The sequence below is a fragment of the Sarcophilus harrisii genome, chromosome 3 (genome assembly GCF_902635505.1).
Source record: "Sarcophilus harrisii chromosome 3, mSarHar1.11, whole genome shotgun sequence".
In the NCBI taxonomy this organism is placed as follows: Eukaryota; Metazoa; Chordata; class Mammalia; order Dasyuromorphia; family Dasyuridae; genus Sarcophilus; species Sarcophilus harrisii.
Genome location: NC_045428.1, coordinates 606,213,791 through 606,236,779, shown reverse-complemented (window position 1 = coordinate 606,236,779; position 22,989 = coordinate 606,213,791). Strand labels below are relative to the sequence as shown.

General features: G+C 40.8%; 1 protein-coding gene across 2 annotated transcripts; it reads right to left on the bottom strand.

The window, feature by feature from the left end:
- Positions 1-142: 142 nt before the first annotated feature.
- On the bottom strand, positions 143-21,398 carry LOC105750121 (zinc finger protein 420-like). 2 transcript variants are annotated; one of them, XM_031963985.1, is made up of 5 exons: positions 21,088-21,398; positions 14,119-14,271; positions 12,445-12,571; positions 11,422-11,490; positions 143-2,914 (listed from the first exon to the last, which is right to left on the bottom strand). In XM_031963985.1, the coding sequence occupies exons 2-5, from the start codon at positions 14,149-14,151 to the stop codon at positions 705-707; spliced, it is 2,439 nt and encodes an 812-aa protein (XP_031819845.1). In that variant the 5' UTR covers positions 14,152-14,271; positions 21,088-21,398; the 3' UTR covers positions 143-704. The 2 variants fall into 2 exon arrangements, with proteins under 2 accessions (XP_031819845.1, XP_031819846.1); XM_031963986.1 differs by lacking the exon at positions 14,119-14,271.
- Positions 21,399-22,989: the final 1,591 nt, after the last annotated feature.

The following is a 22,989-nucleotide window of genomic DNA, read 5'->3' as shown; positions in this document are numbered from 1 at the left end:
TAAGTAATAAAAAATGTAAATCAGATTTTAAAATCTCTGAATTATTATTGATAGAGCAAAGAGATTAAAACAATTAGTTCCCCCCAATATAAAGACCCTTCTTTAGATACCAATCTTGGGATTCCAAAGAAAAATTCAAAACTTTTTTCTGACCTTTATATGCGTTATAAAATTGCAATGTCTCATGAAATCTGTGCTAATAGGAAGAGGTCTCCCCTCATTTATTATATTCACATGTTTTATCTGCAGGAAGATTTCTACACAAAGGATGAGATCCAGGTGAAAGCTTTTCTGCAAATATTTTGTATAATGTTTCTTTCCATTGTGAATATTGTGATTTATAGTGATTCGTATGTTCTAGGTAAGGGCATGTCTTCCTTCAGCATATTTTTAAGTCTTCCCTCTACTCCAAATCCTCAAATGTAAACTTAGAGATGAATCTGGGCTAAAGACGTTCCTGTGTCAAGTCCATAGGAGATTTCTTCCCAAGCAGAAAATCCCTCCTGATTAACAAGCTCTGTCCTTCATTTTTATGCCTTTATCCTTGATTTCAATCTAGGAATTTTCTGGAAGCAATTTAGGGATGAAGTGAGCCTGAATGGTTTTCCACATGGATTAGATGAATGAGGTTTACATTGAGTATGCAATATCCTATGTCTAGTCAGGGACTAATATATATTAAAACTTTACCATGATTCAGACACTCAAAAGTTTTTCTCTAATGTGCACTCTTTGTTGCTATCCAAGATTTGAGCATTATCTGAAGGTTTCTGTCCAGTGTGGATTTTCACATGTTTACCAAGACTTTCGCGCCGTGAGAAAGCCTTTCCACAGTCATTACATTTAAAAGGCTTCTCTCCAGTGTGTATTCTCTGATGGACAGCAAGATGGGAATGATATATGAAAGCCTTTCCACATTGATTACATTCATAAGGCTTCTCTCCAGTGTGGATTCTCTGATGGACAGCAAGGTAGGAGTGATCTAGGAAAGCCTTTCCACATTCATTACATTCATAAGGCTTCTCTCCAGTGTGGATTCTCTGATGTGCTACAAGGTAGGTGCGCTTTGTGAAAGCCTTTCCACATTGGTTACATTTGTAAGGCTTCTCTCCAGTGTGGATTCTCTGATGTATTACAAGGGAGGAGCGCCTTCTGAAAGCTTTTCCACATTCATTACATTCAAAAGGCTTCTCTCCAGTGTGGATTCTCTGATGTACATCAAGGAAGTAGTGCTTTGTGTAAGTCTTTCCACATTCATTACATTCATAAAGCTTATCCCCAGTGTGGATTCTCTGATGTACTACAAGGGAGGAGCGCTTTGTGAAAGCCTTTCCACATTCTTTACATTCATAAGGCTTCTCTCCAATGTGGATTCTCTGATGGGAAGTAAGATTGCTGAGCTGTGTGAAAACCTTTCCACATTCATTACATTCATAAAGCTTCTCTCCAGTATGGATTCTCTGATGTACTACAAGGCAGGAGCGCCTTGTGAAAGCCTTTCCACATTCATTACATTCATAAAGCTTCTTTCCAGTGTGGGTTCTCTGATGTACTACAAGGTAGGAGTGATCCACAAAAGCCTTTCCACATTCATTACATTTGTAAGGCTTTTCTCCAGTGTGGATTCTCTGATGTACTACAAGGTAGGAGCGATTTGTGAAAGCCTTTCCACATTCATTACAATCATAAGGCTTCTCTCCAGTGTGGATTCTCTGATGGACAGCAAGATTGGAGTGATATGTGAAAGTCTTTCCACATTCGTTACATTCATAAGGTTTCTCTCCAGTGTGGATTCTCTTATGTGCATCAAGATGGGAGTGCCTTGTGAAAGCCTTTCCACATTCGTTACATTCATAAGGCTTCTCTCCAGTGTGGATTCTCTGATGTGCTACAAGGTAAGAGCTCTTTGTGAAAGCCTTTCCACATTCATTACATTCATAAGGCTTCTCTCCAGTGTGGATTTTTTGATGGACAGCAAGGTAGGAGTGATCCATGAAAGCCTTTCCACATTCATTACATTCATAAGGCTTCTCGCCAGTGTGGATTCTCTGATGTTTACGAAGACTGGAGCTCTGTATGAAAGCCTTTCCACATTCATTACATTCATAAGGCTTCTCGCCAGTGTGGATTCTCTGATGTTTATGAAGACTGGAGCTCTGTATGAAAGCCTTTCCACATTCATTACATTCATAAGGCTTCTCTCCAGTGTGGATTCTCTTATGTGCAATAAGATAAGAGTGATATGTGAAAGCCTTTCCACAGTCATTGCATTCATAAGGCTTCTCTCCAGTGTGGATTCTCTGATGTTCATGAAGATTGTCACTCCGTGTAAAAGCCTTTCCACATTCATTACATTTATAAGGCTTCTCTCCAGTGTGGATTCTCTGATGTTTAGCAAGACTGGGATGATGTATGAAAGCTTTTCCACATTCCTTACATTTATAAGGCTTCTCTCCAGTGTGAATTCTCTGATGTTGAGCCAATTTGGCATAACACTGGAAATTCTTTCCACATTGATTACATATGTAAGATTGTTTTTCCATGTGAATTCTCTCATATTTAGCAGGAGTAGATCGCTCTCTCAAAGTCTTTCCAGGTTTCTTACATTCATAAGATTTCTCTCCAGCATGGATTCTCTGATGGTTAGCAAGGGAAGAGGATACAAGAAAAGCTTTATCACATTCATGACACTCGGGTGTCTTCTCTTCAGGATGTATATTCTTATCATTAGCAACACTGGAACTCTTTCTTAAAGCTTTTTTGTGTGCATGCCATTCACAATGTTCCTCTCCAATGTGGTTTCTTTTATGGTTAGGAAAAACAACCCTGTATTCACTATATTGAAAAAAGTCTTCCATTGAGATCATGTTCAGATTTGCACTCATCTCCTTGATATCAAACCATGTCTCTGCATCTGAAAGAAACAAACACATACAAGTATAAATATATCCTGTAATGCTGGCTGAAAATAAAATCATTTTTTTAAGTGGGAGATTTTTTTTTTGTTATTATAACTTTTTATTGACAGAACATATGCGTGGGTAATTTATTACAACATTATCCCTTGCACTCACTTCTGTTCAGACTTTTTTCCTCCCTCCCTCCCTCCCCCTCCTCCCCTAGATGGCAAGCAGTCTTATACATGTTAAATGTTACAGTATATCCTAGATACAACATATGTGTGCAGAACCAAACAGTTCTCTTGTTGCACAAGGAGAATAGGATTTAGAAGGTATAAATAACCTGGGAAGAAGAACAAAAATGCAGTTTACATTCATTTCCTAGTGTTCTTTCTTTGGGTGTAGCTGCTTCTGTCCATCCTTGATCAATTGAAACTAAGTTAGATCTTGTCTTTGTTGAAGAAATCCACTTCCATCAGAATACATCCTCATACAGTATCGTTGTTCAGGTATATAATGATTTCCTGGTTCTGCTCATTTCGCTCAGCATCAGTTCATGTAGGTCTTGCCAATCCTCTCTGTATTCGTCCTGCTGGTCATTTCTTACAGAACAATAATATTCCATAACATTCATATACCACAATTTACTCAACCATTCTCCAATTGATGGGCATCCATTCATTTTCCAGTTTCTGGCCACTACAAACAGGGCTGCCACAAACATTTTGGCACATACAGGTCCCTTTCCCTTCTTTAGTATCTCCTTGGGGTATAAGCCCAGCAGAAGCACTGCTGGATCAAAGGGTATGCAAAGTTTGATAACTTTTTGGGCATAATTCAGATTGCTCTCCAGAATGATTGGATTCATTCACAACTCCACCAACAATGCATCAATGTCCCAGTTTCCCGCGTCCCCTCCAACATTCATCATTATTTTTTCCTGTCATCTTAGCTAACCTGACAGGTATGTAGTGATATCACAGAATTGTCTTACTTTGCATTTCTCTGATTAATAATGACTTAGAGCACCTTTTCATATGGCTAGAAATACTTTCTATTTCTTCATCCGAAAATTGTCTGTGCATATCCTTTGACCATTTATCAATTGGAGAATGGTTTGATTTCTTATAAATTAGAGTCAATTCTGTATATATTTTGGAAATGAGGCTTTTATCAGAAACTTTGTCTATAAAAATGTTTTGCCCGTTTATTGCTTCCCTTCTAATCTTGTTTGCATTAGTTTTGTTTGTACAAAGGCTTTTTAATTTGATGTAATCAAAATTTTCTATTTTGTGATTAATAATGATCTCTAGTTCTTCTTTGGTCACAAATTCCTTCTTCCTCCACCTCTGAGAGGTAAACTAATTTATGATCTCGTTCTTTGTGCCTTAATCAATCTGGAAACCATTCACCCTGACAAACACCCAGGGATATTTTCCTTAAAAATTTCTGGAATTCAGCTTTTGGATGTGCATATAAACATGAAGGGGGAGATGGAGGGATCTGTTCATTAAATGCCTCTTTAGAAACAGTACCTTTGGGCTATTTAGACACCATGTCTGACCAGAGTTACACTGTGTACAATGCTGTGTTCTCTATAGCCTGGGCTCTTCATGAAATGTTCCTGGTAACATCAGAAATGGAAGGCAATAAAGATGGAGTTAACAGGGTTGTTTACTCCTGAAAGGTAAGGTATCCTCTTTTTCCCCTCCCTTGCAAGCACTGAAGCTCAAATATCTGATTGAGGGAACTGCCATATACACATAAAGAAATAAGGGACTAGCCATACTGCTCATCCCTTTTTTCAGTGAGTATCCTTGGCACAGCGGACTCAAAATGTTTTCTGGTCATTTCAGATTCCTGTGACAGGATGCATGAGAGAGAATCGAGATCAACTGGTTCCTGGGGGTCTTTGATAAAGAGAATGTCAGGGAAGGATAGGAGCATCAATACCATAGGTACCATGTCTCCACCAAAGGCTGAGGAAGTCAGAACCATGCATGTCTCTTTTCCTGGCCGTCTTTCCCTATGAGAGCATAGTACCATGGAAAGAGCTATTGTTCTAAAGTCAAAGAAACTAGGTTTAAATCCTGCCTCTGAAATATATTTCCTATGTGTTACAGAACATGTTACTTGATATTCCTAGATTTCATCTGTAAATAAAATTGACTTAAATAGCCTCTGAAGTCCCCTTCAACTTTAGATCTAAGTTTTTACTTTTTCTTTTGCAAGATAATAAGAGTTAAGTGGCTTATCTAGGAGACACAGCTAGGAAATATAAAGTATCTGAATTCAGATTGAAACTCACATTCTCCAGACTCAGACTAATGATTGATCCACTTTGCCATCCAGCTGATCCTTTCTATGTAAATCATAATATGAGATGTCAGTTCTTAAATAGAGATTTATATATTGGCTTTAAAAATTATTAGCTTCAGAAGAACTGTGATTTCTCTCTCTTTTGTTTTTTGGCTTTAGTCTCCAACACTAGCATGATGGGCAAATTGAATGAGAGACACTTAATAGGTGCTTGTTGAATAGAAAAGTATATTAAATGTCCCTTAGATTCTTGTTTTCTTCTTTCCAACTCAGCATTTAAGAGCTGCCAATCCATCCACAAATAGGCATTTAAAATGGTTCTAAGTAAAAATAGGATGATACACAATGGAAAATGAATAGAGATGAAAATGTTCCTCTCAAAATTAAGACAGAAGAAGGCAACAAAAATACATGTGTTTAATCTATATTTCTATACACATGTATCTAACTATAGATGAATGTATTGTGAATATATATACAAAGTGAATATAAAATATATATGGAGCAACATTATAGGGGTATAAAATAAATATAAATATGTATAATACAAAAATATAAAGAAGAGTAATTATATTATTGGGGAAAGATGATAAAGATCAACAAAGTAATTATCCTAAAGAATATCTGAACATGTCTATCTCTTGACTCCATATAAAATTCTCTTGGTTAAGAACCATAGATAACTCCCTATAACCTCTGAGAAAAAAAAAAAAATTTCATCTTGGAATTCAAAGTCCTACATTTTATGATTCTAGCTTACCAACTTAATCTCCTGTTGAAATTTTTAATGATTCAGCAAAACTACCCTACTAGATGTACTCTGATGTAACTCTAGTTAATGACTTCAACCAACTCCAACAATCAACACAAGCATTTAAGCCTAAGACCTATTGCCACCTCACATCTGGCTCCTAGAATCTGACTTCCTTATGGTCTCAAATTCTATACTGCCATTCAAAAAATTCTTTCTGACTTCCCTTGTCAAATAAGATAATATTGGTTAAAAAAAAAAAAAAAAAAACTAGGACCATGTATTGACATAGTAGATGGAATATAAAAATGTACTCTTTCCCTTCCGATTTAGTAGTACTTTCCTCTCTCTGTAATCATAGTGTATTTAATCATCTGGTTCAGTAAGGTATCCTCAAAAAAAAAATGTAAATCTCTTGAAGGTTAGTAGTTATTATTTTCATATTACACCTTAAGGACCCAGAATGGCTTTCAAAGTCATGTGACTTTGTCAAAGTAGCTGACTGGCAAATAGTTTGCATCTAATAAAAATGATAAATACTTGATGAATTGTATTGCAACCAGTCTGATTAATTTTAGAGATGAGCTCTGAAGCACCCCACTTACTCTAAATCAGTATCAGAAGCCCTCTTTCTGTTCCTTCCTTCCAACTCCACTCTCATCAAACAGAGAAAAGGCCCTCTTTTCCTTCAGGTTGAAAAATGCCTACTTCCATCTTGAGATTTGGCCCAACCTTTTAGCCAGATGAGAACATTTTGGAACCTGGTTCTGTTAACAGTTTATCAAGCAATCCATTCTGTAATATTCTTTCTAAATTGTAATGGAGCAGGTTTCTTAGAGAGCTTCTGGAGGCAGCCTTCATTTCAGTTTAGTAATCACAAGTGTAGCCAGGGATTAAAGTCCAAATCATTTATTGTCTCCTTCAGTCTTGTCTCTTTTCCTGGGGCCCGGTTAGCTTTAATAGAGGCCTATCTCTCTCCTTGGTTCTGAGAGTTTAAGCTGCCTTCTTTGGCTTGTGAATCTCTTCGACTGAATCCTGGATAAGGCTCAGAGCTTCTAGTGGGCTTCTGTTCTAGTGGGCTTGTCCTTCCTGGTCCTAAGACCTCCTCCTTATATATCCCACACTGAGTACACACCAATCATTATATCACTAGGAAACCATTATTGTTGTAGGATTAAATCAATGCCAAACTAGATTTAATCACTATCTCCTCAATTCCATTTACTTAGCACCTTTTAAGGATTCTAACATTTCCCGCTTTCTTTTGATTTAGAACATAGGTGGCCATGACCTCCCTGACTTCTCAAGGAGGGGAGAACCCCTAAAACAAAGGTGATCACACCTTCCTGACTGCTCAAAAAGGGTAGAAACACCATAAAAAGAAAATGGTCACACCCTCCCTGACATCTCAGGAAGGGAGATGAAAACAACAAAGGAAATAGGAAATCAAATCAGATTATCGAGGTTTCTGAAGGGCTCACTTGAAACAGGTTTACACTAATCCATCATTATGGAGATATTACACATAATTACATAAATTACATAAGCACATAGCAATATAACACAGGCTAGTAGTAATGTAACAAATGACATGAATCAACATGACGAATTACACATGCCCATAAGTCCTAGAAATGGTCCAAAATCAATCTATTGTCCATTAGTTCATATGCCAGGAATCCAATAATTCCTGCAAGTTTTGAAGTCCTGTAATACTCTCATCAACAATTTTTCTTCTCAAGGAATCCAATGATTCCTGATGGTTTTCAAGTCCTGATACAGTCTCATTATCAAGCCATGCTCTTTCAGAAATTTCTTAGATCTTCTCCTTTGTTTTGAGGTTATTTTCCTTTTCTGTCTCTCTCCAGGTGCTCATTGCCACCATCTGTTTCCTTCTCCATCTCTAGAAATACAATCAAATCCTCTCTCCCAGGCAGTTAACCTATCTAGTCCCTTCTATTTTACCATTTTCTAGATCTCTCCTCATCACCTGGCAATTACATTGGAGCCATTTGCACTGGACACTGCCCTTCTGGTTTAAAAAGCCTGTATTCTCCCCAACTGTAATCCCTTTCTGCTATCTGTTTGCTTTTTGGCTGACTAATCACATCAGAGTCCTGACCTTCTAAAGACTCTCTGGTGTAAACTCAGCTGCCATCATGCCAGCCTGGCTTTTGAATGATATCTTGGGGCTGGGCCTCGCGTCTCATTTCCCTGGGTCAATCTACATTCAGAGGCCCAGTGGAAGGCCTTGTGGCATTTTGGACATGGGGTTTTGGGTTTTATTCTCTCACCCTCTCCTCTCACTATCTCTTTGCCTACACTGAGCTCTCAGATGTCCAACTTTCCCACACTGAAAACATCGACGACTCTCCCTAAAAGTCCCTTGCCAAGAGGGACCCTGTCTTCCCATGTTCATCACAATCTGGGTATAATAAGCATTTATGCCCACTGTGGCAAAGCGTCTTATGATCTCCTCTAAAGGAGCATCTTTGCGTAGTCCCCATATAATTCTTCTGCAAATCTCATTAGCATTTTCCTTCACCAGATGTTTGGTCATTATTTCTGTAGCTGCATTTTCTCCAATGGTTCTTGTGACAGCTGTTTGCAAACATCCCACAAAATCCGCAAAGGGTTCATTGGGACCTTGTTCTATTTTTTGTGAAGGCTTTATCTTCATCTTTTTCTGGGAGAAAAACCCAAGCTTTTATTGCAGTCTTAGAAATTTGCTCATACACTCTTATGGGACAATTAATCTGTCCTGAATTCTCTCCACACTGACCTTCACCTGCTAGTTGGTCAAAAGTGATTTATACATTAATTCTGTTTGCCTATTCCATCTGGCTTGAATCCTACATATTTCATGATTCTCCAAAAGCCACAAAAAGTTTTGTCCAGGCTCTAAACATGTCCTTGCTATGGATTTCCAATCACTCAGGGTTAAGATTTCACAAGCCAAACTATCTAGTAACATCTTAACATAAGATGATGTAGCCCCATAAAGAATGCAACCATTTTCAAATCCTTAATTTTTTCCAGATCAAAAGGAGTATATCTTCTTCTTCTTCTTTTTTTTTTTTTAATTAAATAACTTTTTATTGACAGAACCCATGCCAGGGTAATTTTTTACAACATTATCCCTTGCACTCACTTCTGTTCCCTTCCCTCCCTCCACCCTCTCCCCAAGATGTCAAGCAGTCCTATACATGTTAAATAGATTACAGTACATCTTGGATACAATATATGTGTGCAGAACCGAACAGTTTTCTTGTTGCTCAGGGAGAATAGGATTTAGAAGGTATAAATAACCTGGGAAGAAGAACAAAAATGCAGTTTACATTCATTTCCTAGTGTTCTTTCTTTGGGTGTAGCTGCTTCTGTCCATCCTTGATCAATTGAAACTAAGTTAGATCTTGTCTTTGTTGAAGAAATCCACTTCCATCAGAATACATCCTCATACAGTATCGTTGTTCAGGTATATAATGATTTCCTGGTTCTGCTCATTTCGCTCAGCATCAGTTCATGTAGGTCTTGCCAATCCTCTCTGTATTCGTCCTGCTGGTCATTTCTTACAGAACAATAATATTCCATAACATTCATATACCACAATTTACTCAACCATTCTCCAATTGATGGGCATCCATTCATTTTCCAGCTTCTGGCCACTACAAACAGGGCTGCCACAAACATTTTGGCACATACAGGTCCCTTTCCCTTTTTTAGTATCTCTTTGGGGTATAAGCCCAGTAGAGACACTGCTGGATCAAAGGGCATGCACAGTTTGATAACTTATAGGCATAGTTCCAAATTGCTCTCCAGAATGGCTGGATGTATTCACAATTCCACCAACAATGTATCAGTGTCCCTGTTTTCCCACATCCCCTCCAACATTCTGCATTATCTTTCCTTGTCATTCTGGCCAATCTGATAGGTGTATAGTGGTATCTCAGAGTTTTCTTAATTTACATTTCTGTGTATCTTCTTTTTTGACCTGAAGAATCAATCTCTTCAATCCTGTGCTTCATTTTTTGCCTTAACTAATGCTTTTTCTAATCTGTCATAGGCTGCTTCAGAGGTGGTTCTGTTTGTGTCACTGCCTCTCCCCCTCCTCCTTCTCCCTCCAGCCATGTAGGGTTAATTGAGGGAAGTAGGTCAGGGAATTGAGAATGATCTAATTTCTCCTGCTGTGAATTCTTATCTCATTCTTCATCCTTTTCACCTAGTTTAGTTGGCACCTCCCCCTCCTGCTCTTTCTTCTTTTTCCTCATTCTAACACTTATATAATTTCTTAAAGCTAGTTGGATTAAATTATATGTATTAAGTGTATTTTTGGAAATTGAGTTTGGATTGGAATTGTAGTATTCACCTAGTTGCTCTCCTACTAATTTCCACTCATTTGGATTCAATTCTTTTGCCTTAGAGATCCAAGGAGGTGTGTATAGTTTCTAAAAGTTCAGTGATCTGTTCCCAAATTATAATCAAATCTTGGCTTTCCAGAAGTCTGACAATGCTATCTAAAGACTTTCCTTGAAGAGGAAAAGCAGGCTGTTTTCTAAAGATCTGTCCCATTTTAGTTGAAATATTATTTTAGCTCTTTAACAAAATTTCCTTGTTGTACTCAGCCTAATTTCTGGGTCAAGGAGACTTTTCCACTGGATCACGATCATGTCTGTCTCACATTTGGGAGCCAAAATGTAACGTTCTCTTCTCTAAAATATAATCGTTCTCTGGGAGCAGATTTCTTAAGGGGCTTCTGGAGGCAGCCTTCCTATCAGTTCAGAGTAATAATAACCTCAAATGCAGCCAGCTGTTAAAGTCCAAATCCTTTATTGTCTTCTTCAGGGTAGTCTTTTAGTGGGCTCCTCCTTATATATGCTCTTAAAAGTGTGAACTCTAAAGTGTGAAATCTGAACTAGAGAACTATTAAGTACCATACTAAATTAGATAATTATTGCCTATTAATTCCAGGGACTTAGCACCTTGTAAGAATTCTAACAATTTTGAATCCTCCCTTATGTTCTGCTAAATATAAAATATTTTTCAAAATTGTTCTTTTCTGTCTTTTTCTATTTTGTTTTTAGTTTTAAATAAATATCAAAAAAGTACAAATAAATGCCTTTTGGCTTAAGGAAGCCCTGAGAAAAAGCCATATTAAACATCCTGAGCCCTCTTTCTTTGGTTACAGATAGTTGGATGATCCCTAATTTCTAACAAAGACTTCCACTTGGATCATTGATTCTTCATTAGAAGGGAACTGAAAGGCCATGGAGTCCAACCCCTTCATTTTACAAATGAAGAGACTGAGGTTCAGAGATTCAGAGAAGTACTCACTTCTCTATCCTATCACAAGAGTCTGAAATGGGATTCCAAGCTAGTTACCCAGTCCCCGGACCCACCACATGAAGAAACCTCCCGGGATAGCAGCCTGCACCTCGCCTCCAACTCACTCACCAGTAGAGGAGTTCCTCAGGCCTCCTCTTTCCACATGGGAGATGAGATCTTCTCTGGGAACTGGAAGTCCTGGAGAGGGGAAAGATAGTGGGTGTGAGCCTTGAAACTTGTCATTATTTCTCATTGCAATAGGGTCGAGGTGCAAGACCCACTGGGTGGTTCCAATGACAACTCAAACATGGTTTTCAGGTTGCTTATTGCCAGGGGAAGAGGGGAAAGGAGGTCAGCAAGAAATCTGGAATCAGAAGATCCTGATTTTGCTGCCTCCTTCACAGCAGGATGGTCAAATCCCACAGCTTCCATTTTCTGGACTTAGAAGCAGCTGGTAGCACAGAGAAGGGAGCACCAGGCCTGCAGTCAGGAAGCCCCGAGTTCAAATTTGGATTTAGACACATCCTGGCTATGTGACTCTAGGCAAGTAATTTCATGTTTTTGCTTTAGCCTCCAGACCTGTAAAATGGGGATAAAGATGCTGCCCAAAACACAGTGGTGGGAATAAGATGAAATAATGTGCATGAAGGACTAAGCACTAGGCCTGGATCTAAGCAAATGTAGGGAAAGACTTCCTCCTTTCCCTTTCTCTCCTTGTATCTGTACAGGTCTTTGGGGGATGTATGAAGAAAGAACAAGGACCCAGTGCTGTGCTGGGAATTTATGAGCTACACCAGGGGGAGTAAGGTAAAAATGTAATTTTTTTACCCAAAAGGATATCGAAAAAACAAACAAACAAACAAAAAATATCCCAAGAGGAAGAGGATTCCTTCTCCTATCCCATATTCAGGGAAAGGGGGCAGGACCAGTTTCCAGAAGGTTTGCAGACACAAGTGCTGGGTTCCCATCCTACAATGCAAACACCATTCACAGAAGAACCAGGCAGCAGGAGGATCCTGTCTCTTAGCAACAGGAGGCAGCCCTTGGGCCTTTCTAAGAACTGACAAAAGCCTGAAACTCTACACCTTAGGGAGGGGATGGTGACACTCCTTTTGATGGTAGTTCCAGAGTTCCAAGGGAAGCGCTCCTTACCCAGGGAGAGCAAGTTTTCGGCATTCTCCAGCATGACCTCCTTGTGCAGCTCTTTCTGATCTGGATCCAACAGACCCCATTCCTCCGGGCTGAAGTCCACAGCCACATCTTTGAAGGTCACCAACCCCTAAAACACCAACACCCAGAGAACTTAAGAGATGAAGCAAGCTTCATAACTGACCTAATCCAGTGCTCCTCAATTTAGAGAAAAGACCTGAAGCATGGAAGAGGGATCTGCCCAAAGGTGACAGCCCTTGCAGGATTCAGAAGCAATTTTGTGTTTCAAATTTCAGAATCACACACTTCTTAATGGATCTGGCCCAATGGTCATCAATTTACAAAAGCAAACTGAAGCAGAGAGAAGGGATTTAACCAAAGATCGCATCCTTTATGAGAACACTTGGAAGCACAGTCATGCAAAGGCCTGTGACCTATACTGTACACAGCTGGTGTGGACACAGCTGCTGACATGTTGTCTTCCATGTTAGAATGGAAGTTTCTTGAGGGCAGGGACTGATTTTTCCTTCTTTGCACGTCCTATATATTCGAACAAAGCCTCTTCCCTTTTTAAATGCCTGTTGTTTTGACTGAAGCAATGGTAAAGGGAGAGAAAGGCTAAGTATGAGCTGAGTATGATGGAGTTATTCTAGAAGTACCTAATTGCAGCTGAGAAGTCTCAGGAAATAAAGAAAATAAAATGGAATAAAAGAAAACCTACCAGGAAGCAAAGAAATGCTGGACAGCTCCTGAATCATGGGTAGCATTTATTATGTAGGTTTGTTTTATGGAATCTGCTCTTATGTTCTGCTGATTACCTGAAATTTTTTTTCTTCTCTTATTTTGTATTTAAGGTTAAAAGAAATTATACTAAGGGTTGCTAGATGGGGCAGTAGGTAGAGCACTGGCCCTGAAGTCAGGAGAACCTGAGTTCAAATCTGACCTAAGATACTTAGTATTTCCTACGTATGTGACCCTGGGCAAAGTTACTGAACCCTAAATACTTCAGGGGGAAAAAAATAAAATAAAATTACAATAATAACAGCAAAAATCGCAAAGAGAAGGCATTCAGAGAGATTTGGGAAGATCTATGTGGCTTGAGGCAACTGGAATTGAACAGTAACTGCAGGGGGACTGTTTCTGTTCTGCTCCCAGTCAGGGAAAGGACAAGAGCTGGGGAAGCTTCCAGGGTTGTGCTCCAAAAAACAGGGTCAAGAGTTTCCAGGAAAGTCAATTGCTAGAGGAGGGAGCTTGGCCATAGGACATAGAAAGAAGTGAGAAGGGGTGTGTGTGTGTGTGTGTGTGTGTGTGTGTTTGTGTGTATCAGTATGAGTGTAATGGGGAAATGGTGCTGGACTAAAGCAAAGACATGATACCCACAGGGTAGATACTAATGAATCACCCTTGTCAGTGACCTATATTGAGGGAATATTTAAACAAACCTATGGGGGCAGCAACTGGAGAAAGGGAGTTAGTGCTCAAGATGCCAAAAGGACAGTGAATCAGTCCAAAACATAGCAGAGGGCAGTGTTGTTCTTACTGCATTCACTTTCCTGCCCATTTTTGTAAAGGATCCACAGATAAGAGAGATGGTCAGCCTCACCAACCATTCTCCAGATCCATGAAAATGGCCTCGTGGGCTGGTGCTGGCCACATATGTGGGCAGAATACACTCACCTGGGGTGGGGGTCTGCAGCTCTCAGGGGCCATTTCCTCTGGCTCCAGGCTCCCTGCTTGGGATAGGCCTTGGTCTTCTGCAGGCTGTGTGTGTGTGGGATGATTATATCTGCACAGATATTGTTTCCTTCTTTTCCTGGACAGGGGGCTAGCCTACAGGAAATTACAGAGGGTGAGGTTCCAGGGGAGTTACTAAGCCCCTGACCCTGCTCTTAGAGCAGAGACCCCAACAAACAGGGGGAGGGAGGATGAAAGAAGAGGCAGGTTGAAAAATGAAAATGGTGGAGTCAAGATGGGAGAGAAAAGGCAGGATATTGCCTGAACTCTCTCCAGTTTCCTAGGAAATAACTTTCGATTAAGAGTGGAGTGACAGGACCTACAAAAGGATGGTGAGAAAATTTTACAGCCTTAGATAATTTAGAAAGACAGCAGGAAAGATCTGTCTCACTTGGATAAAAGGGGAACAAAGGACCAGCACAGATCAACAACCAAGGCCCAGTGTTCCCTGCCAAGCCAAGATTGGGCAGTTAGTTAATTGAATTGGGTCAGGGGAAAAGAGGGTGGTGAGGTGCAAAGTCACCAGCCTCACCTCCTCCTCCAGAGCCCCCTGGCTCCAGTGGCCAGATATAGATCAGGACGACTGGAGATGACTCTGGAAGCAAGGGAGCCCTTGACCTTAAGCTAAGCTCTTGGTCTGAAGAAGCCAATGCCTACAGAGGATTAAAACCTGGAAAAGAATGAAGCCAAGAATGTTCTCTTTTACCCAGTCAAAAATAACAAGTCTGGGAGGGAAAAGTCCCAGGGCTATTGGCCATAGGGACAACCAGGACTTTACAAGATAGAAGGGACAGGGAATATGATGACTGTAGTGGGATGGCATAAACTTGAAAATGAGCTCACCTTCTCTTACTCCTATTGTTCTGTCACCTTCTTCTCCCCCACCTTCCTACAGACCCAAGAGGCTAGAAGGATTTAAGGCTCCAGATGGGATGAGAGTGTGTAGAACCTCAATGTACCCTGAGTCAGAAATCTCCCTGCCAGTGACACTCGGTCTTCCCAGCATCCCTTCTTCCCAATAGACATATTATCTAGACAATAAACTGACTGAGGGATCCAGTAAGGAGGTAAGAACTCTGAGATGGAGCCCCCAGGGAAAAATCATAAAAAACCTAAGGCTGGGAAACAATCTAGTCTCTGAATTTCAGCTCCCAGAATCTATGGTAAGGGAAGAGGCAGGGAGCTGGGAAGCCTGGGTACAAAAGAAGAAATTTAAGTGTCCAGAAGTGATTTAGGTGAGTAGTTGAATCAGGAAAAACAGGATGGCTAGTCCTGAAATTTAAGCAGAAGATGGGGGAAGGTTCCTAAGACTCTTGGATAGATTTTAAGCTTAAAATCCTGAAAGGGAATGTGTTAACAGTGAGCCACATGCCTGGGAAGGAGCCCAAGATCTGTGGGTCCAGAGAAGTTGGCCCAGGAAACAGCTTCAGTTCCTGCAACCAAAGAGGGTTCCTAGGGGCAGAAAGGCAGAGTCTGTGGAACCTCATATAAAATCATGTCTGAAGACCCACAATCGATTCCCCAAACAGGAACTGGAAGCAGAGCTAGGACATCCGGGTCCAGAAGGGGAGCTCAAAGTGAGACTCCTGGGGGTTACTATGGGGAAGCCTGCCTTTGAGCAAATATGACCCAATGATAAGCTTGAGGAAGAGGGCAACACTGGATATTTGTGAAGTGTTTGGGAACCTGAAAAAGAGGTAGGGCCCAAGAATTCATCAAGTAGCCAGACCTGGAAGGAAATTGTTTTGACAGAAGGGGAGGCCACTGGCCATCAGAGCAGATAAGAAGTGTGAATGCTTATGCAAGGGCAGCCAGCAGAAGCCAGGAGTTGTGAGGAACCCTGGCTCATACCTACCTGGGTTCTACCCCAGCAGGGAAGGTTTGCAATAAATAGAAAATGGCAGATCCAAGAGAATGCCCAGAGATCCCAACCCTTCCTGTGTCCCATTAATCTATTGCAGGAAAGTCTCTGAGGCTCAAGAGCCCCAAGCAGCCCAATCCTTGAAACCTGGAGGGTGGGACTTCACTCCCGAAATCATCCAGGGTGATGACCTCTGAATGCTGTCCACCTCCTCTCCCCCAGCCCTGACCATCATCACATGGCCAATGGCCATTGGAAAGGCTCTTCTCCAGCCCTAGACTCCCCCCAGGCTTCCAAACTCCACCCTAGGGACACATATTTCACCTGGTCACCAACCCACCAGGCTGCTCATCTTATGTCCCATGAGCTCCTCCTCCCCCATGCTTCCATCACCAGATGTTTTGTTGGAGGAAGGATACAGGACTTTTATCTGGCCACAGGACTTGGCAGAGCACTACACTTACATCCCATTCAAACACAAATCAAGACATCTCCCTTTTATCTGTGGTCCTCTAGAAGAATAAAACATCATCTGAACAGACCCAGCTACACCCAGGGAAAGAACGCTGGGAAATGAGTGTGGACTGCTTGCATTTTTGTATTTCTTCCCAGGTTATTTTTACCTTTCTAGATCCAATTTTTTTTTGTGCAACAAGAGAACTGTACAAATATGTACACACATATTGTATTTAATGTATATTTTAACATGTTTAACACGTATGAGACTGCCATCTAGGGGAGAAAGTGGAGGGAAGGAAAGGAAAAGTTGGAACAGAAGTGGTTGCAAGGGTCAGTGTTGAAAAACTACCCATGCATATGTTCTGGATAAATAAATAAAAGGTATAATAATAAAAAAAAAGAATAAAACATCATCATCAACATAAACTTCTTAGATTCCTTCCTAGAAGCCTTTCTACAGTATGATTTTCATGTTATTCGATAAACCCATTGAAAAATGGGCTTGAGAAAGAGAATGGTCAGTGAATATAAGATGGAAGGAGAATCAGTTGTTTGGATGGGATGTTTAAAGTGTCCCTTTGTGATAGCAAACACCTGAAAATTGCATGATCCCCCTTCATTCCATATTTATTTTAAATTAAACAATTCCACCATTAGAAATTAGAGCCAGTTGGTCTTGCCATGCTAAGAATCCTGAGACTGGACTCAAGAAAGGTTGATTTCAAATCCATTCTCATACTGTTACTAGCTGTGTGTCCCAGGACACATTACTTCATATATGCGTGCCTCAGTTTCCCCAATTATTAATAGGGAAAACGATAGGACTAAAGTCACAGGTATGTTGTGAGGCTCAAATGAGAAAATATGTATATACTTAGTACAGTACTGCCATATAGTAAGTATGTATAGATTATCCCTTTCCCTTCTTTTCCTACTAACTGAGCTGGAATTTGAGGGACCAAAGGAAGGAAGTATAAGGATAAATTTCTTATACCAGGCAGCATTAGGAACAAGGAGGGCCAATTTATGCTTGATAAGACCTTTCTAAAGTCCAGAGCTAGACCAACAAGGGAGGGGTTGCCTTGACAGGTGGAGGGGTCCCTTCACTGCACAACTTCAAGAAAAGGCTGCAGGGGCAGTTTTCAGAGACTTTGTAGACAAAATTTACATCTGGTTAGAAGTTAGACTAGATGTCACATCTCAGATTAGGTCCTATTAAGAAATTCTTTAATGCCGTATTGTTTTTGAGCATTGCAGAAACCAGGCATTGACCAAGATCTAATACTCTACATGGAGATAAGGTCAGTATGAGTTCTTGATTCAGATATAGTGGATGATACTACAAACAAATTAGGAGAACAAGGGATAATCTGCCTCTCAGATCTGGGGAGAAAAAAGGCATTTCTGGCCAAAGAAGATCTAGATGATATTATCAAATACAAAATGGATAATTTTTATTATATTGAATTAAAAAGGTTTTGCACAAACAAAAGGGCTACCAGTGCTGGCCAGATAATAAGCTGGGCTGTGGCTGTGAAAAAGGAGGAATGAACACTTGCTGGGAAAGTACTTTAGGGAGCAAAAACATTTCCGGGACAGAAGTTGAAGAATCCTACCTGTAACTTAGGTGAGAACTGCTGCTAAGGTTGAGCCCCTGAACAGAATTCAGAACATAACAGTAAGGAGGAGCTGAGGGTTAAGGCAGCATGACCCAGAGCTCAGAAAGCAAACCTGACAGTAATAACAATCATTGTTATAAGCTGCTAAAAATAAAATAAAACCAAAGGAAAATTCCAGATGAATAAGCAGAGAAAAAAGAACCTCACAATAGCTACTTTGCTATAAAAGAAGATCACGGTTAATATCCAGAAAATAGTGAGGTTAAAAAACAAACCATTCCTATCCCAAAAGGTAACATCAAAGGTACACAACAAGCCCGAAAGGAGTTCCTGCAAGGACATAAAAAGGAATTCAAAAATCAAGAGATTAAGGAAATATTAGCAGGAGAAATGACAGCAATCCAAGAAATTATGAAAAGAAAGTTAATCAATTTGAAAGAGGTAAAAAAAAAGTTTTTGAAAAACAGAATTAAAGAGGAATCGAGTGACATTATGAGACACCAAAAAATAATTAAACTAGAAAATATAGAAAAGAAACTGAAACATCTCAGGAAAAGTAGAGAACAGATCAAAGTGAGGCAATATAAGAATTGTTAGACTATCTAAAAGTTGTTTTTTAAAGAAGAATCTGGATACAATATTTCAAAAATTTATGAAAGAAAATTGCCCTCAAGTTCTACAACAAGCAGGTAAAGGGGAAAGAAGAAAATCTACTGTTCATCAACTGAAGAGATCACAGGAAAAATCTTACAAGAATATCACAGCAAAATTTCAAAATTCCAGATTAAGGAGAAAATACTGCAATCCAACCAGAAAAGAAGACAGACTTCAACACTGCAGAAACAGCCAGGATTTCACAAAACCAGCAGCTTCAACTCTAAAAGACCATTTGGTTACATTAAATTTCAAAGAAGAAAAGAATTGGACTTGCATCTTCAATTATTTACCCAGAAATATGGACCATAATATGGAACGAGGGGGAAAATAGATATTTGACAAACTGAAAAACTTTCGTGTATTTGTAACAAAAAGAGCAGAACTCAATGGAAAATTTAATATAAAAGATCCAGAAGAAAGGAAAACGTTAAAGACTCATTCCAAGTGGAGATAAGGAATAGAGAGAGATAAGGTGAAGAACTTACAGGAATGTATGAATTCTTTTTCTGTATTTTCCCTATGACCTGTATAATATGTGCAGGCTCATATTTACTTGAGCCTTGGCCAGCTAAAAACAGATTTGCTTAATTTGAACTGATGACATTTACTGGTACTTGATATTTATCTATATTTAGTCTATTAGCTGGACCACTGTCTGCTTGATGAAGCCTGAAGGCCTGATTTTCTGTTTCTTGATATCAGATTTCCTGAAAAACCTTCCATTCCAATCTCTCTGGATAGCAACAACCAATTAGATGCCTCCCCCTCCCCTTCTCAGTGCTCTCTTACCTGTGATGTCATCTCTTGTATAAAAGCTGTGTCTTTACTATTCTTTAGCCCTCCTCCTACCACAAACTTTCTCTTTCTTATCTCGCGATGGGACGGCTCATCCTCCAGAGGTTTTTAATAAACAACTTTTCTGCCTTTTACTGAGTGATCTCTGAGTGGTCATTTTGGGTAAAGGGCTTCCTCATCCCTCACACAAAGCCCTCATTTACAACTATTTACTTCTATATAAGAAAATGTCATCAGTATAAACTGTAAGTAATTTCAAAGGTTGGGACTAAAATGTGTGTGACGGGGCAGGAAAACTAAAAGGAAACAATTATAAAAACTGGGCAAGAGGAAGAAGTAAAACTGAGAAAGGGGGGAGGGAGGGTGGAGAGCTGGTAACATTGTAACCTTTCTCTGGGAATTCAAGAGGAAACAATGTATGCATCACAAAGGAGTTAGAAGCCTTGTGAATATGTAAGAAACCTTGGGGATGGAGGATGGCTCTGGATGGAGGCACCAGGGGAAGCTGGGAAGCTGGAGATCTAGCCAGGGGGAGGGAAGGGGGCAGGTGATGTTTGAGGGCTTTAAAAGAGGGGGCAGGGAAGCAGGAGGAAAGGAGAGCCCAGGTAAGATCTGGGAGAGAGAAATTCTGACACAGCTCAGGGTGAGGGGGTCAGAGACACTGCAGGGGCAGAAGGCTTCAGGGGGGGACACAGATCCGGAAAGCAGCATGACTGTGCCCTCAGGTCTTCCTAGGAGCTGGGGAGGTTGTCTGGGACCCTCTGATAGAACTAAGCTTGGCAACCCTAAAGGGAGCCATGGCCTGGGGTTTGATCGGCAGCAGCCCAAGAGCCTGGGGAATTGGGGGGAGAGAGACGGAGCCAGGCAGGAGTTTTGGGGGCCCGCGTCCAGAGAGGGTCCTCAGGGCAGGCAGAACCTTGAATCTCTCAGGGGCCTAAGTCGGAAGACAGAAGCACCACGTTTCTAACCGGAATCCAGGAACAAGGCGGGACTCCTGGGCCCTGGTGGGTAAGATCTGAAATTGGGAAAATGTGAATCGGTGATAAATCCGGAGATAGTAACCTCCGACGTTTGTGAAGTACTGGAAGTATAAAAAACAGGGATGGCAAAGGGGGAGAGGGGGAGCTGGAAAGGGAGGGCTGGTCCGATAGCCGAGTCTGGTAGAGCAGCACGTTCCTGGTGCTGCGGAAGGTCAGACGATTCCCCAATAGCAAAGACAAAGGCAAGTAGCAAAAGCTCAGAGGTGCCCTCAAACATCACCTGCCCAACTCCCTGCCCGGAGCTAGATCTCCGGCTTCCCCAGCTTCCCCTGGTGCCTCCATCCAGAGCCATCCTTCCATCCCCAAGGTTTCTTACATATTCACAAGGCTTCTAACTCCTTTGTGATGCATACATTGTTTCCTCTTGAATTCCGAGAGGAAGGTTACCATGTTACTAGCTCTCCACCTTCCCCCCCCTTCAAAGTTCTCTAGTTCTAGGCAGGTGGGAGGGGTACATGTGCCGGGAGGTGGACGGACCTACCTGGGTCCTGCACCCACGGAGCTGGCTTGGCGGAGGCAGAGAGATCTTAGGTCCAGAAGTTCCAGTTTCCAGCCAGCTCTCTCGAGATTTCTCCTGGGTACAAGAGTTCCCACATTAGCCAGCCCCTGAGACTTCCCAAAATAAGCTGTCTCCTTCTAGGACGCCCAAGAGCAGGAAGTCAGGCCCTGAGCTGCTTCCCCGCCCCAAACCCCGCCCTCCATCACGTGAAATGTCTTCACCACTGGAGAGGCCCAACGTCCGCCCCGGACTCCTCCCAGGCTTCCAAACTCCACCCCAAGGGCTCATATTCCACCTGAATTCCCTCCCACCAGGCTGTTGCGCTCTGACATCTCCTCTCCCCAGGCTGCCTCCTTTCCCCACTCTCATTCACAGCTTTTGGGCTCATTCCTTCTGTTCTGGAGCTGAAAAGGTGGCAGGATAAAACCCGGGCAGCAGCCAAACAGAAAGTAGTGGGTCCCACATTTGAGGTCCTGACTGCAACTCGACCTTGGGAACATCGGGGATTCTATTTACCTTCAAGTGTTAATCCAGATTGGATTGGATTTTCTCCTACTCTAAATTAGAATGAGGGGTCCTTAAAGAAAGACTTGTCGTCCCATTATAACAATAGGGATGTTTGAGCCTCTACAGGGAGATCACTACAAATTTCACATTGGGAAAATAAACACCTTCCTGTAAAACAAAAAACTGGGGAATTGTTAAGGACCATGCCTAAGTGAAGGGGCAGGTCAATTCTCCCAGAGCCTTCACAGCTGTGAATCAGGACACTTGAAGGAGTGGCAAAGCAGCCTTTGATGCAGATGTTCCTTGTGGATTGGAAATAAAATGAATTGGAGGCAAGAGGGAAGCGCAGAGAGGTCAGACAACACAACTGCCTCTCAGTGGAGAGGCTAGAGAACAGCAACTGCCTCTCACCTTCCTTGTATCATCATCATCATCCTCTCACATGAAGAGATCCATTCTATAGGTCTGAATTAGAGCTCCAGCAGCCACTGGCAGATGTCTCCTGTATCACAACTATATGTATATATTGCTACTAAAAGAAGTCAGATCGGTAGAATATGTTAAAAACAAACATATAACATAATAAAATGAACCTAGTATTTGTCATTGCATCCATAAGTCCAATGATGTCAATGACATCTTTGTCATTGGAAGAAATGGGATTAAAAAAGAAATGCTCCCTAAAATACTGCAAAAAGGACTAAATATTATGTGACTCTCTTGGGGAAAATGAAAAAATAAAACAAGTAAAGAAATATTAATTTTTCATGGTTAGGCTGAGCCAATATAATGGAAATGATAAGACTTTATAAATTAATTTATGTATTCATTTCCTTACTAAGAAATCAATAATGTCAACATAAAGAAATAAAAGAAGATATTCTCAATAAGTTCCTTCGGGTGGGATTGAAGAGATAATGTTCATAAATACCATTAACTTGTGTTTTCCTATGGATACTTCTTACTCACATAACAATTTCTCTTCCCAAGACTCCAAGAATTGCTCTCCTAATGTTATTATCCTAACTATTGTCTTCTCTCAGGAAGGAATTCGAGTCCTTAGGAATCCCTTCCTTACTTGTCTCTTTATCTTTAAGTGTATCTTAATAGACATAAACTAAAACAGAGATATGATTTTATCCTGTTGTTCTCGGCCAATTTATTGGTGCTTCTTTCCAAGAGCATCCCCCAAACAAGGGTGGTTTTGAATCTGAAGAATTTCTCAATGTCATTAGCTGTAAAATTTTCTTCCTTCAGAATGGCTCAGGGTTTGCCTCTAAACATAATTTATACTCAGAGTGCCTTTCAGGTCATTACCATCAGCCCCAGTAACTTCATACAGGCAGAACAGAGTCCCTCCAGTATCTTGTTGGACTC

What these genes read in the sequence shown, in the direction of transcription:
- LOC105750121 (XM_031963985.1), bottom strand. Translation starts at nt 14,151, where the DNA reads ATGGCCCCTGAGAGCTGCAGACCCCCACCCCAG. An exon ending in GCTGCAGACCCCCACCCCAG is followed by an intron (nt 12,572 to 14,118) that starts GTGAGTGTATTC and finishes TTGGTGTTTTAG; the next exon opens with GGGTTGGTGACCTTCAAAGA. An exon ending in CGAAAACTTGCTCTCCCTGG is followed by an intron (nt 11,491 to 12,444) that starts GTAAGGAGCGCT and finishes TCCCCTCTCCAG; the next exon opens with GACTTCCAGTTCCCAGAGAA.